This window comes from Blennius ocellaris (assembly GCF_963422515.1).
Source record: "Blennius ocellaris genome assembly, chromosome: 9".
NCBI lineage: Eukaryota > Metazoa > Chordata > Actinopteri > Blenniiformes > Blenniidae > Blennius > Blennius ocellaris.
This window is the reverse complement of record NC_137658.1, coordinates 7,072,204-7,089,035: the sequence shown is the minus strand read 5'-3', so window position 1 is coordinate 7,089,035 and position 16,832 is coordinate 7,072,204. Positions and strand designations below refer to the sequence as shown.

The following is a 16,832-nucleotide window of genomic DNA, read 5'->3' as shown; positions in this document are numbered from 1 at the left end:
TCCACGGATATTGTTATGGAGTGGCTCCAACTTCCAGGAATATAAAGCTCGTGTTGAGACTAAACAAAGGCTTGATGAATGATATTCCACATTGGGTGGAGGGGCTTTTGACGCTTTGCAGAGCTGCCGGGTATTGTTGCAGCCGTTTCACGATTCATAATGCTTGATTTCAAATATGGATAAATCCCTCCATTTCACAGATGTCGTACCAATAAATAAGAAAAAAAAGACCTACTACTACAAGGTTTTGGAGGATAAAACAAAGGGAGAGAAAACAAAAGGTTTCAGCTCTTTACCTACAATTTGGTCATATGAGATATTTGCCGACACCAACTAGAGAATAACACGTTTCTCACGCCCATCAATCCTGAGTGACTCGAGAAGAAAAGACAAAATACCAACATGGTGTATCATGTAAACATAAGGTTTATTGCAAATGTGCAGTTGTATCCAAACACCATAGTGAAAAACTGTTTTGAGGATACATTACAGCAACAATACCGTTATCTTTACAAAACATATAAACTTTAGCACTACCTACAAACAACTTCTCCCTGTGAAGTTTTACACATGGTCCTGATAGTCTCAGCCTCTGTTGTGAGAAAAAGAAGGGGGGAAAAAAAAAAAAAGGGCAAAGTCTTTGGTAGCTGGAAAACAACAGCAACATCTGAGCTCAGTGTGGAAAAATGTGTTCTTCTTGTTTCTTACAGGCACTGTTGTCATGCCATTGTTTTCAATTTGGCATCCGAGTGAGAAAACGGACCAGAGGCTGGACGACGATGCGAAACTCAGGAGTGCATCTGCAGCAGGAAATGCAAGCGTCTGCTTACTAACCACCTCCATTAGGCTAACCTCCGGACATTTATCGTCCTGTGAGGAGTTAGAGGCAAACGGCGTGAGCAGATACGCCCCATTGCATAACAAAACAATAAAAAATAAAAAAAAATAAAAACCCACTGTACAGTGCTCTTATTTTACAAACGACTGATTTTTGTTTCGAATCAATAACAAAAACAGAAGATATAGCACAATTAATTTCCCCCAAAAGCAGCAAGCCCCAACTGCAGACGATACAAGATTACATGTTATGAATCATTACAGTATACCCATCAGTCTACTGCAGCGGTTCACCAGCTCGATTACACTACATTGTATTAACCTCCACCTCTGCTGCCTGAGCTCATCCTCTTTGATTATTCTTGTTATGCTTTAATGTACATGAGCAATACATTGTAGGTACAAGAAAGTCCTTGTGACGTGGCTGAAATGTGCAGCTGGAAGTCCTCGAAACTTGTATTTTGCGATGGGACAAATCCACATGAAGGGGCTGTTCTCGTTGAGACTTGGAGGACCGTCTCGGATGGGTCTCCTCTGGATCGGGGAGGGGGAGGTGAGCAGACTCCCCACTTTCCAAGTTAGCACCTGCAGGGCCAGCCCAATCAACACCTCCTCACCCCCTCTCTCTAGAGCGAAGGGTGTTTTGTTTGAAGGGTTTGGCTAGGCAGGGAAAGCCCCCTCTGTCTGAAAGCAAGCACTCCTCTGTGTCTAGTCGGCCTCCTCTCTAATCTTAATACTTTAGTCTACAGACACGGACTAGGACAAAGAGTTGGACGGTATCAGAGGATGGGCCTGACATGGCACCAGTCAAGAGTTCTGTTTTGTGCTTCTCAGAGTCAACAGTTCATTTGTGTCCCATCGATCAGAAACAGCCCTGAAGCGTCACCTTCGTTGTTTCGAAGGGTTCTCAGCGGCGGCGATTTAGTAACGCTTACGTTTAATCGGAGGTCCATTACTGGAGAGAGATAGTGGCTCTGCCCGCCCCAAGGCAGAGCCACTTATACAGCAGAGCCAGCATTGCAGGTCTGCTGCTGTTGCAGATGCTGCTGCTGGTCTGGGATCAACTGGTGGCCTTGATTGTCCAGAGGTAACAACACATCTGTGGGGATGCGAGACTGGAACTTCTCCAGTTGCTCCGGACTGGCCAGGTTCTTCAGCAGGTGGTTCTCCCTCTCCAGCTGGTTGTTCTTCTCCGCCAGCTCTTTGATCTGCTCTTTGAGGATCTCCACCTCCTCACGTACGGCATACATCAGGTGGTTCTTCACAAGATCCTGCCATGGCACAGAAAAGACATCAAATCGTGAGGGCGATGTTGAGACTTGCAGCGCTCACCTGGCTGGTTGCTTGCCAGCCATGTCTGTTTTATTTTAATTTTTTTATAATCGTTTGTTGTGTAATGGAGAAAATATTTATCTGGATCTCTTATGAAACACGGGGACATGTTCACATGTTGCAAACTTGGCCTGTTTGCAACAATTCAGAGTCTTATAAATAAGTCTGTCGATCAGCGTTGTGGCCATCTTTCCATGCACTCGTCACATGAATCAACACATGGTTGTTACATAAAAACTTGCCAGTGCACTCTCTGAACAGGTTGTGTGCACACTGTATGGGAGGAAGTTGCATTGGAGGCAACCAACTGTCTAAGTACATGCTGTTAAACAAGGGCAGAAACTAGTAAACAAACCATTACAAGCTACTGTAACAGTAAAACAAGCTCTTTTGTTCACTTCATTAGACAACAGTGGTTTTTACATGTTGCATCTGCTTGTTCCTTATTGTTAATATTTGGCATCTATGTTTCTGTTTAGGTTATTCTAGTCATGTACCAGAACCCTCAGTGTGTATTTGTATATACTAACTGCTTATTTGGCTGCTGTCTTTTACATCTGAACTTATACTCCATCTAGGTTTCATGTTGAATGACCATTTGGCTGAAACTGGGGTTCAAACCAGAGTGACATACACATTTGCATATAAACTGAAGGGAACTTTGCACAGCACAAGTCCTTCATATAAGATGTTTGTAAATGCAGGCTGCAGCAGGAAGCTGTGGTGTGGTTATGTCAGCTTACCATTGCCTGTTCGATCTTGTTGTCAATGGCCACCACGCTAGCACCAGAGGCACTGCAAAGGAGAAGAAGAGTCCATAAATCAAAAGTGCACTGCCATAACAACCTTGAACTCATCGGACTTTATGAATGAACAGAAACAGAAAGGCTTTGGAAGTTTCAGAAACAGAAAGGAAAACTCTTCACTGCTGTTATCTGGTGTACGTTTGTACGGAGTGAATGGTGTGTCGATTGTAGGTTAGTTTTTTTTGTGTGTTTTTTTTTATGGAGGTACGAAGCACAGGGCCACAATAAACAGAGTCCTAAGTACAGAAACGACCAGCGCACAATAGACCAGAAGGCATTTGAACGCATCACTCCATCAAGATAAACCGTATGCATTTTGAATGCGGAGGCCTGAACTACAGTAAGAACCCGAGCTTCTCATATTAAATACATAACATTAGGAAGATTTAAAAAAACAACAACGACTGTTGACTATATCGCAAGTTTACCTGTTGTCAAGTTTGACGGATACAACGTCTCCTCCGAGGAACGAGGAGAAGAAAGAGATGGAGAAGTTATGCAACTGGTAGACGGCCACCTCCATTGGCGTTTTAGCGAACATCTCCGTGCTCATGTTGAGTACCAGACTCGTTTGGATTATACTTCTCGCCACCTTTGCGACTGGTTGGTCACCGAGTATGTAGATCCGGGTTGGTTTCGTCTTTAGCAGCGATGCACTAACTCGCAGTGCAGTGTCGGGGTGTGTGTGTGTGAGCTTCGCCGTTTGTTACGAGCGACTGTCTGATGCTATTTCTGCCACAGCCGCCTATTTCAATCATTCGCCCGCGTGACGTCACCTGACGCGTGCATAGATTATACAAATGACCCAAGGGGGCAGGGACTTCAGTTTTGCTATGGTGCCTTCAAGTGTAATACGACAAAGTACACTCCGCTCATGAATATCTGATTAAAAAACAACAACAACAGTGCTTAAACAACGGTTGTTTACTCAGAAAAAGAGGGAGGATGTAGGTTACTATTACTATTACTACTCAATAACCTATTTCATTGTTTTATAACACTTTATAAGACTAATATTTTATGTGTTTGTATGCTGTTTATGCATAGTAAAAATTCAGATAAAGAAAAAACATGATGCAATATGGTTTATAATGCCTTAATTTTACATGATTTTCTAATAATCATAATAAACACATTTCTCTTTATTTTTTTATAACTGAACTCAAAGCAGAGATGCCAATGCAATGTTGTTTTAATGCTATTCTATTTATGTCAACATGTGGAAACACCAACCTAACAAGAATAGAATTCACATGTGTAGTTTAATGTGGATGACTATTTTCACAACATTTGTAATTGTTGTTGTTATTGCTTTGGTTGGTAAATTCCCGTTTTAACTAGTCAACAAGAAGACTTTATTCTGAAGCCACAAACAACTAAATCTATGTTATTGGTCATTTACATGGAATGCACGTCCTAATTCAAACTTTAAAATATATCAAGGTCAAGTCAGTTTGAATTCATAAAGTTGATTTTCAAAAACAGAACCACTGCACAAACAATATATGCGATCAAACAAAAGTAACATTCAAATTAACGACTTTAAGAATGAGCCCTGAATGCAGCACCGGCTCTGCCCTGTTTGTGAACTCCTCCTGCTTCACTCTGCAGTTTAACCCACAAACCGAAATCTGACTGGAGAAAACGTGACAAACACTCGAAAACAGCCAAACAAATGTTTTACCAAACTGCATGCAGAATATGCCTGTTATTGTTCATGAACACTCGTGTAGATCAGGCAACACAAATGATCAGATTTGTACATTAATTATTTTTTGGACTGGTGTAGGTGTTTACTAGAGTGATTACTATTGGTGTGAATTCTTTTATGTAATCTGAAGACATTCACTTGCTCATTCCTGTGTAGTACAAGTGTAACACAAACCCGTAAATTGGTCTGCACATGGTCTTCTTGTTTGGGTGCACTGATAACGTGCAACAACCACATTCTCTGCTCATAACTGAAGTTGTTTATGACAGTATATGTGACACAGTGTCCTGCACCACAGCATATATGAACAAGTACATAGAATAGGTGTTTTTCCATCTCCAGTCCTGGTAAATTTCCCTTCAGTCTACATGTGAACTCGAGCGGTCTCTAGTGGTGGAGAAGTACAATTTGACACTGCAGGGTCCACAAGAGCAACGTGGATCCTTTGTTTGGGAAGGAATTTTCCACATACTCCTCCTGAGAATTCCAGGTTGTTTTTCCAAACTTGAAGATGGTTGTTCATGAACACATCACATAACATAATAACTAATTCTGTTATTATTTCTTATATGCCATTCATATATTTTGAACTGAATTTGTCCCTCCCTTTGTGCGGTAGTGTGGACTTTGAAATGCAGCACAGGCTGCTTTTATACTTTAGTGTAAAGTAGACCTGCAGTATTTCTGCAGCCTGTCGTTCCACTAACAAAATAAACTATCATGATTGCACCAGACTAGCTCCAGGGAAGAGGCACTGCTCCCTTGGAGTATGACCTCCTACACTCCAGCTAGTCTTTTGGACTTGCACGTTACCGCTTGTGATGCAATTGTACCAACTCTCCTGCGAAGTGCAATAAACAATTGGTGGTATAAGCCGATTCCAGAAGATAAACAGAAAGCACACTTGCTGCTGTTTCTTTCCGTTGAGCAACCACTGAGTCTATTATTGAGCAACAGACTGTGTTTTTGCTGTTGCATGCATGCAAGTTTATTGGCTTTAATGTGATTCAAGAATTTCCCCAGGGATTAATAAAGTATTTCTGATTCTGACTGCCTAAGCACTGCTTCTCTTCTATAACATCATGTTTACTTTTTTCTTGCTATTAATTGCTTTTCATTACTGATTGTAAGCAAATTCCAATTAGTCTGACAATTACATTTTATTCCTTAAATTCCACAATCTGAGTGATACCTTTTGAAATATATGTTTTGTATGATTATTGGTATAATGCATGCAAAGAAATACACATATTGTTTGCATCTAAACAATCAAAAGGTTTATAAACATGTTTATCTTTGCATTATATTCACTGGCGCAGGTGAACGCCCTGCAAGTTTGAACTGGATGTGGAATATTGGACATGCATTCAAATTGACAAAGGGCTGTAAGCATTCAGATCCCTGTGTTGTAAACTGGATTCCTCGATAAAGGAAGAAAAAAAAGCTCTGTTATGTAACTAAACAATTAGAGTGGACGGGCTGACTTTTGCTTGGCCTAATACGACTAAGCAGAGACCACATTGACAGGGTATTAGGGCCCATAGTGCCTGTCGGCTCAGATTTCGTGCTGTGACAGTGCAACTGCCAGGTTTAATATCAAGCTCTGTTCCAGCAATGAGAGGCAGGTGAATTACCTTGCCCTGCTGTGAGAGTCCCATTTTAGAGGCAAGAGTCACACCATTGCCTTTGGCTCAGCTGAGAGTCCAGACAGTGGGGTGCCTCCATGTACTGTTTAAGTAAAGCATACTCACTGAGCCTCATGCAGTAAAATAATGGGTTTGTACACAACCATTTCTGCCTCCCCAACGTCATTCACAGATCCAGAATTGAGCTAAGACAAATTGACAGTAAAAGACCCACACACAATCATAAAAATCTCCTTTCAATCATATGCATATATCCCTCAACAATATTAATTTCCCACAAATTACACTGTCCTGCCTCCTCAAAAGTCCTTTCTTTGATGCCTGACCATTTTTGGCATTTGCCAAATCCAGTGAGTCACTCTGAAGCGATGGGCCCGCAGTTTCCATCAGATGTCCCTTGTGCAATAGCCAACCACATTATATAACACTGTGATTCATCTGCACCATTGGCTGAGGAGGAATGAATCGGAGACATGCCGCCAAACACCAAACTTCTGTTTTGAGCATGTTTTCTTTAAGGTTATAACACATTAAAATGATACAATACGAAATACAAATTAATTGTATTATTTTAAGGTTGCCTCACTGCCAAACTTCAATGTTTTCCTCTTATTTTTACTGTGTGGGTTCCAGCTGCACTCCAGCAATTAGAAAGTCATGGCTTAGAAGAGAGTGTGGCCTGCAAATACATATGCCTGTCATAGGCTGCAGCCAGAGGCAATCTCAGAGGAAGCTGTCCGTGTGGGCAACAGGACGGGTTACATCCTGTGAATACTGAACCCTCTGCATACACCAGGACACCCAGAGGTAGTCATTATTATCACATCACCTCCAGTCTCCATCACCTATGAATAGCAACTAGGTGGATGGCCTTGGCCTTTCTCAAGAGATGTTTGAATGGATTTACTAAGCTGTCAATTTCTGTCCCTAGATTGCATGTAATGTTTCTTTATGTGATCTATTCTGTTAAAGTATGCAGTGCACGCAGTGAATTATGGCAAGACTGACATTGTCATCTGAGGACTGGTGGGGATGTCACTTCCTTGCCTCGTTTCAGTTCTGCAAGCGTAATAAAGAATAGTGCAAGTATCGCTTTTATGACTTAATGAATACATTTTCAAAAAAGCACTTTCAGCCTCTCGATTGCATCAGAGAAATTAACATGTTGCAGCGACATACAATCAGATTTAATGCCTCATATTAGGAAAAGCTTAATTTACTATGATGTTTTGCACACTAATGACTCAAAAAACAATAACTGCGATAATTCCATTAGATTGGAAATATAGTCAGTGTTATTCTCAGAAAAGTACAGCACCTCATTGTTGGGAACTTCCCCGGCTTATTATTTTCTTTAGCCATTTTCTTTTTCCTGGTCCAGTCGCTGAGGCAGGAGCCTATCTCAGCTGATAATCAGGTTAAGGCTGGGGATGCTCGGAACAGGTTGTCAGTGTTAAACGTACAGTGTCACACACACGCACGCACGCACGCACGCGCACACACACACACACACACATACATTTGAAACCACAGCCAAGATTGCTTAAGTAACCATAACACACATGTTTCTGGGCAGCTGGATAAAGCGAGCACACAAGCACAGGGAATACCATGCAAACCTTGGATCCAAAACCAGAAGAGACAGTCTCCCTCCTTCCAAAGCCACCTCTCCCATGAACTGGTTAATGTGCACTTATGTCAACAGCCCATATCTCCGTCATGTCGGATGTTCTCTCAATCACAAGCCAAGTTCCCTGACCGTCCGCTGATCCCCACTTACCGCCGATCTGGCCTCTTGAACAGACTCGGTGAGTAAGGGGGCGAGTAACTCATAGCTCTCTCGGGATAGATGAAGTGCTGGTGGTGACAGCAGAGTCTCTGAGATGGTTCGGCCAGGCGGAGGGCACACATCGTCCTGGGGGACGGCGGCATGGCTCTGAACTGGGTTACTCCTGCAGGACACGTCTGAGACTGACCCATCTCGGCCTCCAAATGAAGAAGGCTGCCCGAAAAGCACCGACCCTTGTACTGCTCACTGCCCTGCTGTTGTTCGCTCTCAACAACTGTGTTCTCAGAGCACAAAGCAACAATTGAAGCCAGACAATACTTGTGGATATGGAGCGATGGCTGCGAGTGCCATGCTCAGCCTGACACTGGCGTGAGTACAATGTACTGAGAGTCGGTGAAATGACAGCTTCCTGGAATGCTGCCACAAGTCTCACCTGTTTGTTTCAGCCAGACAAAGAAGAAACATTTCTTTTTCTAAGAGTGCCTGAAGGAAAACAATCATCACACCTTCGTGCATAACTAACTTAATCGCTGGTAATAAGTATCCTAAAAGTCATAACTCAAATGTTGTGAAAGAAACAAGAACAAACTCAAATGGTTACTTGTATGAGATGCTTTTGCTGTGATAAAACTGCCATTGCCAAGCCGAGATGGATAAATTAGCTTGGTTGAATTTTGTAAAACATTTAGTTATTAGCCGTGTGGTTTTTAGAAAATCTCTTTAATTTCTTGTCATCAGCGGGCGCTGTTCATTTGGAGGGTTTCAGCTGGCGCTGAACATGAAACAATATTGAGCTGCTCCTGCCGTGACTAAGTACACCCTTCCACTCCGGTTTTCTCTCACACCTCTTGTCTGTCTTTAATCTTGTCTGCGGGAAAGTCGAGAGTTTTGACATTTCAGTTTCTATTCGGATTGTAACGTGTGGACGAATGTGGTTTCACATGATGGACACCCGTGTTGAACCAGTTTCTATCCACAGATTCACACGGGATTTACATAAAATGAAAAAACAAACTGCACCGTCAAGACAAAAATGGAATTATTAATTGGTGAGATTTAGATTAAAGTGATGTTGGCTGAGATAATGAGTTAAGCTGAATTTTACTGCACACCCTTTAAGTAAACAAAATGTCCTTGTAACAGTGGAATTTCAGGTTCACTCAGGTCAGAGTCTGACAATCATTGATCATAATTATTGTTCTCTGTGATTTTCCTGAGACAGTGTGCTCATGGAAAAGGCTTTAAAAAATATAGCTTCATCAACATGTTTTCCTTTATCATGTCAGGATTTGAATATAACAGCATTAGTTCAAATTCGGGTAGATGATTTCTACTTTTCTGGAGGATCCAAGCTCATTTTTGTGATGGGATCATGCAAAACTATAACATTAAATGTTTCCCTTTGTTTTAATACTGAACACTGAAGCCACTTGTTGCAAAGAGCCGTTTAATTCTGGGTCTAAGTGTTGTGGTATGTTTGCTATTTTCACTAAAACTGGACATGGTTGCAACAGCAGTTACTTTTTCTGGAAGAATAATCCGCTTTGTGATTTTAATACTATATATCTCCTGCTTGCTGGATTTGGCCCACAGGCTATATGATTGTTACCCCTGTTCTGGAATTACTTACTATACTATAGTATATACCTTGCAAGTACTTTGCATTTTTATTCACTATTTATGCTATATATCTGTTTTAAATTCAGTTTATATTTCTTTTTTTTCAACACAAGTTTTCCTTGATGTTAGTTATTTTTAAAATTAGATTTATTAATTGATCTTCTTAAAACATAGTGTATATAATTAATAGAGAATGTATACAGTTTGAATGTTTGTCTTCTTATGTTCATCTTAATATAACAAAATAATGCCTTATTATTCATTACCTGCAGAAGGTACAAGATAACAGCATCTGTCCCATCAACCTGCTGGGAACATTAAATATTCAATAGGTTCACATTTACTGAGACCTAAACCATACTGAGCCTCTTGTTTGTTGCTTTTCTGTCACACATATGGTGCCATGTAATTACAGGTGTTCTGATAATGATCTTTTCACAGACATAACAAATACGTGTCTGTACAAATACTCTCAGACACTCCCAAACATCCAGGACAACATTAAATAATGAATTAAGTGCGACTATCAGGACATTCTTCAGAATATGTCAGGAGGTATACTACATAAATCTAATTTCCTAATTTTGCTAAACTGTCGATGATAGTGGAGACTCTATAAATCAAGTGTGAACCACCTCTTACCCCCACTTATAGGCACCAAAGCAGTAGCATTTAATAGAGTGTAGTTACATCGGAAAGGTTTTAATTATTATTTGTGTTGCAGTAGACATAGGCTTATTTCCACCCATTTCTTTTATTCCCCCAAAGGCGGCTTTTACAGAGTCAGAGTACACTACAAATATGTTTGTGATTGCTGTAAAGTCCTTTACCTTCAGCTGTATTTTTCCCATCAGTCCCTTTATGGAGAATTTCCTTTACAGCTCTTTAGGTGGTATGTTAATTTCTGTTCATTATCCTCATGAGCACAAGGTTAAAACAAGAGGGGGCCCTTTTAATCTTTTAAAACTACTTCTACTTTGGGGTCAAACAGAATCATATGCAGTTCATTTACTGTAGAAACTAACAGCAGGACGAGCAGTGCTGCTGCTTCACCCTGCACATCGCAGTTAACAAGCTTGGGGACTTTGCAGCATCTGGCATCAGGCAGCAATTCAGCAGGAGTCAGACAGCTTTGGGCCACAACGTAAAGATTTACCTTGTGTTGTAACGGGAGGGAGGAGGATGCCCCCGCTAAATTTGCTCTGAAAATACTGAAGTAGGATTGAGAAAAGTGTTGGGGGAGTATCGTACTATAACCTTTGTCAGGTTACATTTATGCGGCAACCCCAACATCTCCTTAAAAGCAATTGTATGTTCCGGCCCATAGCACACAGGAATCCCTTCTGTATTTTCGTGCAAACATGGACATATGGGAAGATTTACACACTGTATTGTCCACTCTGACAAATGAGGGATCAGTAGTTTGGATGCAATTAAGTAATCTCACTAATTGCTGCGTGGAGGTTCTATCAAAGGTCAGAAGTTGTGCACTCCATTACTCGTGCAGTGTTAAATAGAGAGTGAACTTTTGTGTCAGCTGCGTCTCGGTCTTTTGATTCGCTTTGGGTCATAGAGTATACATCAAGCATTGTAGAAAAACGTCTTGTCAGTGTTTTATGGTACACGCATCAAATTCCAGTTTTAGTCGGTTTTAAGGTGGACATATAGTTTGTGACACCTGTAAAGAAATGTAATGGGGGAAAAAAATGTATTTCCTGCTGATGAAGCATTCTGTGTTTACTCAGTGGAAGGCATGAATAATGACACTCAACGGCGGGATCCAAAATACACGCAGTTGCAATGGCTGACACTTTGCATGTCTGGATCATGTCCCAGAACAAAAGGTTACAGAGTTCAGTGCCATCTGTGCATATTCATCCGACTATGGTTACTTTAGTATCCTGTATACCTCAGCTGTCTGAGTTGGTGTGGTTATGAGTATCTATGTCTAATCTGAGTTGACTTCAACTATGGTATGCTGACATTATACTAATGGGTACATACTGCACTGAAATTCATCACAGGGATGTGCCGTGAAAGCTAACTGACTCCCGCTGAATTACACAGAGGGAATCGGAGCAAGATGCCAGGCAGCCCCCTTTACAGTACATGGTGGGATCCTTTCCTATTAGAAACTCAGTTATCTGTCAGAGCAACAATAAGAATTTCATGGGTTGTGTGTTGAGTTTATGTTTATCATACTCAGAGTAGCACTTTGCATAAAAAATTGCTTAAAATGTTTGCTGAATAAATGAGTCTTCAGGCGGTCGGTAAATTAATTACTCCCCAATTACAGAGCAAAAGTTTTTAAATGAGTGGACAATGAAGAAAATAAAAAAGAAGTGTATAAATAAACAACAGCTCCTCTATGATAATTACCCAACAAATAATTTTTGATACTATCTGGTGAAAACATGATGAAATCACCAAGTCCTAAATCATTTTTCTCTCATCTCTAAGCCCACATTTTATGTCCAAATAATGAAATGACACTGAATTCCACATTTCTTTTGGCCACATTTACCTTCTGTATAGCATTTCACTATTTCATTGCCGTCTTTTACTATTGAATCAATTTTCATCTGTCCATCGCCTCGTCTTTCACATGAGTATCTGGCTGTGAGCACAGCTGTGTGACCCAAGTCACCGACAACTGGGACAACACTGTGGAGGGATCTTGGCCCTCCGTGAGCAGCCTCCCATTGAGTGTTTGTGTGCTTGCTTGTGTTTTCGCTTGCTCGTGAGTATGCTGATGCGTGCAGTTGGCCGCACGCTCGCATACGTGCACGCCTGTGTGCGTCTGGCCTTGTCAGCGCGATCTGGATTTAACCGGACGATCGGCACCCTGCCTACTTTCTCTGTCAGTGTCATCCAAACAACGAGTCGTTCCCACAGACTCCAGCAGGCTTTTCCACTGAGCATTAAAGCTAATCCTTTGTCACCTGCGAGATGACGACTGAGCAGTGACTTAAGTTCCCATGGATCATTTCAGAGGAGGCACCCGCGGTCATTGTGAGGGAAAGCGTATTGGACAACCTCTGCAGTTTCAGAATGTGCAAGAAGCTGCATGTATATTTAATCATGCATTCAGCTATTGTTTGCAAAAAAAAAAGAGAAAATCTGATATGTGGTCCTCATTAGCTTGGAAAATTATTTGAAATAAAAAAAAAACAATATGGCCTCCAGGTCACTGATGACAGTGATCAGGGCTGTGGGATACTGACTTATTCATCGTAGCCTCAGGATATGTCATTAGCTTGCTTTTTACTGATTTCTACAAGCTGAACAAAGAATATAAATATCCTTCAACAAAGCTACAGGAGCGGCTAAGATCAAACAAAAACGCTCTGAGCTGTTCCTTAAAAAATAAAAAAACACATTCATATAGGAACTCTGTTTATAAAGCCCTACTGCAATGTATACTCAAGACCTTCGACTAAATTAATAAGATATCTCTATTACAGAAGAAACTGGGTCGTGCATATGTGGAACAATGTATCATGTATATGCACACAAACAGAATACTTAAAACTGGTCTAAGTGTTTCAAGCAGGAACAGGAATCTAGACAGAGACCGGATGAAGGCCACTTTTCCATTTGTACTGAATGTACCCTGCAGATTTCTTCTCATTCACTCCAGGGATCTGAAGTGAAGGAGTTACTATTGAGGACTTTGATTAATAGCTCCAGAAACAGAGTCTGTGCAACAGCACAACACTTTACATTGTGTTCATATGTAAATGCTCCTATAAATTTACCCAAACCGCACAAACGTTTTAAAACCTTTCACTGAGATGCTGCATTTACTGTCTCTCAAAAGGGGAACCTGATATAACTCAAAGCCCTATTGTGAAGTGGTGCGAATGTCTTAAGCGCCTCGTATATCTCCCCTCTTTTCAAAAGATTAAAACCATTCAAGTTTAGAGTTTGAAAATGCATCGGGGGCAATAGGTCTCGAGAGTCCCACAGAGGTACAGTGTGAAGTGCACACAGGCGGGAGAGCTGAGGCCTCCGAGAACACCGTGTGCATAATATTGCCTCAGCCTGTCTACGTGGTGAGAGTCCCCCACTGACAGAAGACAGCCCGAGACAGACCAGGACTGGGCCAGATGTGCTGGCCCCCCCATCTCACTGAGTCTTGAAAGGAAATATATTGCAGAAGAGGTGAAGAAAGCTGAAGGCATCCGGACACATCTCCATTAGAAAAGAAACCAAATTGTGTGTCATACGTCTTTTTAGAATAAATATTTTCTTCTTCATGAGGATGTGTTGGTGTTAAGGACAATATCTCTTATAATCCTCTAATAAAAACTGCAGTCTCAAGAAGAGATAATCGTGTTAGTGAAGTCTCTGATAAGATGTTTATCTCTCTAATTATTTAAAGTAATAGATGGGTGAATATTGTAATGATGTTGCATTAGAGCACTTAATCAATATTGCACTGATGATGCAACAATCACACAGCTTGTGTAACCTAACAGTATGTGCATTTGTATCATAGTTCCCCCCTCAACCTTTAAGAATAGTCAATTACTATAGAGGTAATCTGGCATATTTTCCATCCCAGTTGCAGGAATGACCTTCTGTTTTACAACACCAAACACAAAAACATGTCCTTATCATCAGACGTGCATCGCTGCTGCAGACATCAGCATAGTTTTATGTCATTTTTCCTCACTTCTTACCATTTTTCAAGCTTTTTCTCCATCTCTGTCCTGGATCTCTGCTCTTTGCTGATTGAACCATCCGAGACTAATGACATTCTGTTACACAACATACTATAAGGTACCTATGCAATTGTACATCGGTCACGGCGCAGACCGGTTATATAAGTCTGACTCAAGTATTGAGATGCCTGTACATGGCCACTGATTAATGAATTGCCTCCTCCATGCCGTGCTGTTGAACTGTGCTGGGACTTGCGTCTGTTACGAGTCATCTGAAGAGGAGTTAGTTGAGCTGAATGCAGCCCTGTATCCTTCAAAGCACAAATAGGCTTTGAAGACAAAAAAAAAAAAATAATAAATTCAAGATTGTCCTTCGTCATTCTTTACGTCAGACACCACAACTCTCTGAATTGAGTTACATCACCACCTTTACGGCAAATGTTGATCTGATAGATCAGCTCAAATCCTACAGTACTATTCATTCTGTAAAACAAGATTCACAGTATTTCAGGAGTGACTCATACAGGAGGCGGATCTGCATTAACCCCACTGTGTGATCCAAGTATTCAAGGGAAAACTGAGATATCCAGCCATTTCAAAGGTTTTGACTTGAAGGGCTGTTGTTTTGATATCCTGAAAAGCTGTTTGGGAGTGTACAGGAACTCCAGCCTATCCTGCTCACGTAAAGTCAGAAGACCATGCCCCTTTGAAAAAGACCTCACTTTATATAAGACTTTTTATTTTAGGATATGTGGCTAAATTAACAGACATACATGAAACACTGTGAGAGGACAACTTGCTGTTGACAATAAATTAATGTGAATCTGATATAAAAAATTTTTTACCTACTTTGAGTGTCACTGTGAAAAAGTGAACGAGGAAACTTTGTGTTTATTCAGCACCATCATTCCTCTCAGCTCTGTGAGCGTGCAGCTTTTAATGAACCCCAGAATTTAAACTAGTGTGTCATGCTGTAGATGTAAGAGATGACTAAACTTCTTTGCAATTTCCAAAAGCAAAGTGAAACTTTGAAACTATTCTTTAAATTAAAGGGACTTTTTTTTTTTCAGCACCTGACTGTCTGACAGGTTCGGGCTCTTTTTTTTTTTTTTTTTAGGAAACAAACAGGAAATGCTTTAAGTGACTCTTAAACTTGAAGTCTGTCAAAGTACAAAACATATATTGTCTTTCTGAGATGCCATCTTCCTGGTTTCGAAGCTGCACAGAAGAGCGAGTAAACACAATCCGCTACCCCAGTCATTGTATAACAGCTCAGGTAAACAATATAGGCTAAGTTGGCGTGCCTCCAGCGTGTATCTAGGGGGTCCAAAGTTCACTTATGAAACCAGAGAACACAGTTGTATCTGTTCTGCGCACACACGGCACAGGTACGCTGACTGGTCATACTCCCGTGCAAGTGAATGTGTGCATTCATGCACGGATACCAACAACACAGTGAGACTCTTATCAATGTACTGTGATGAATGTGAATCGGGACAAATAGGAACACATTCTCAGAAAAACAACAAGCATTTGGACACATGTGGAGGTCATTGATGTATGCAGACAAAGCTCAAATGAACACACACACACACACGCACACACCCATCCTGACACACGTACCACTCGCTCAGTTTCTGTCTCTGTCTGGACACGCAGATTTATAGTGTTGGGCAGACAACCTCTCACATTCTTAAGGCGCTGAAATGGAGAACTCTTCATCAACTTGGCACCTTTCAAATTTCTCTCTCTCTCTCTCTCTCTCTCTCTCTCTCTCTCTTGCATTGGATTCTAAACACAGTGGAAAGAAATGTCACCTGAAGTATCAAGACTGAAAATGCCAAAAGCTGAGATCTAGCAAAAATGTCAGTCAGTTTTGAAAATGTCACTGTCTGGCATCCATCAAAATAAGAACCCATTTGAAAAGTGCATGATAAAGACAATAAGCAGATGGTGATGATAGCTCCGATTGAGATCTACTGCAACGAAATCTGAGACTGACGTCAAATCGCTAATCAGATCTGGCCTATCAGCAAGGAGAAGTGCATAAAAGCCTTTTATTGTTGTGCAGACGACCAGATTTGCCCACGTTAGCAGCATGTTGGAGCCAGAAGGCTGTCACCTTATCTTCACGCTTCTGTCAGATTTCAGCCATTGATGTGTGATTTTCCCACCAAAATGGAAAACTCTGAGAATTTACACTAAAACAGTGCAGTGAGAGTTAAAAAAAAAAAAAAGCCAAACAAACTATAAAGCTTGGATTGCTATCAATTCAGGTTGATATTGACCAATTCTCATATGTTTACTTTATCTAGTTGTGGACAGCAATCGAAGAAATCCAAAGAAAAGATGTTTCGGTGGAAGAGACAGCCAGATATCAGCGAGGTCAAACACTAATGTGAAGCACCCTGGGAAAGCGCACGG

The 16,832-nt window shown here is 41.0% G+C and overlaps 1 protein-coding gene across 2 annotated transcripts in view; it reads right to left on the bottom strand.

Annotated features, from left to right (window-relative positions):
- Positions 1-403: 403 nt before the first annotated feature.
- tsc22d3 (TSC22 domain family, member 3) overlaps positions 404-16,832 on the bottom strand; it is a 35,173-nt gene continuing 18,744 nt past the window's right edge. Inside the window, exons 1-3 of one of the 2 annotated variants that reach the window (XM_080501809.1) lie at positions 3,404-3,682; positions 2,913-2,964; positions 404-2,108 (exon numbers count right to left, since the gene is read on the bottom strand). In XM_080501809.1, coding sequence (XP_080357935.1) covers positions 1,836-2,108; positions 2,913-2,964; positions 3,404-3,528 — 450 coding nt within the window. In that variant the 5' untranslated portion in view covers positions 3,529-3,682 and the 3' untranslated portion in view covers positions 404-1,835. Of the gene's footprint in view, positions 2,109-2,912; positions 2,965-3,403; positions 3,683-16,832 lie in introns of those variants that run through there. The other variant, XM_080501808.1, reaches the window with a different exon arrangement.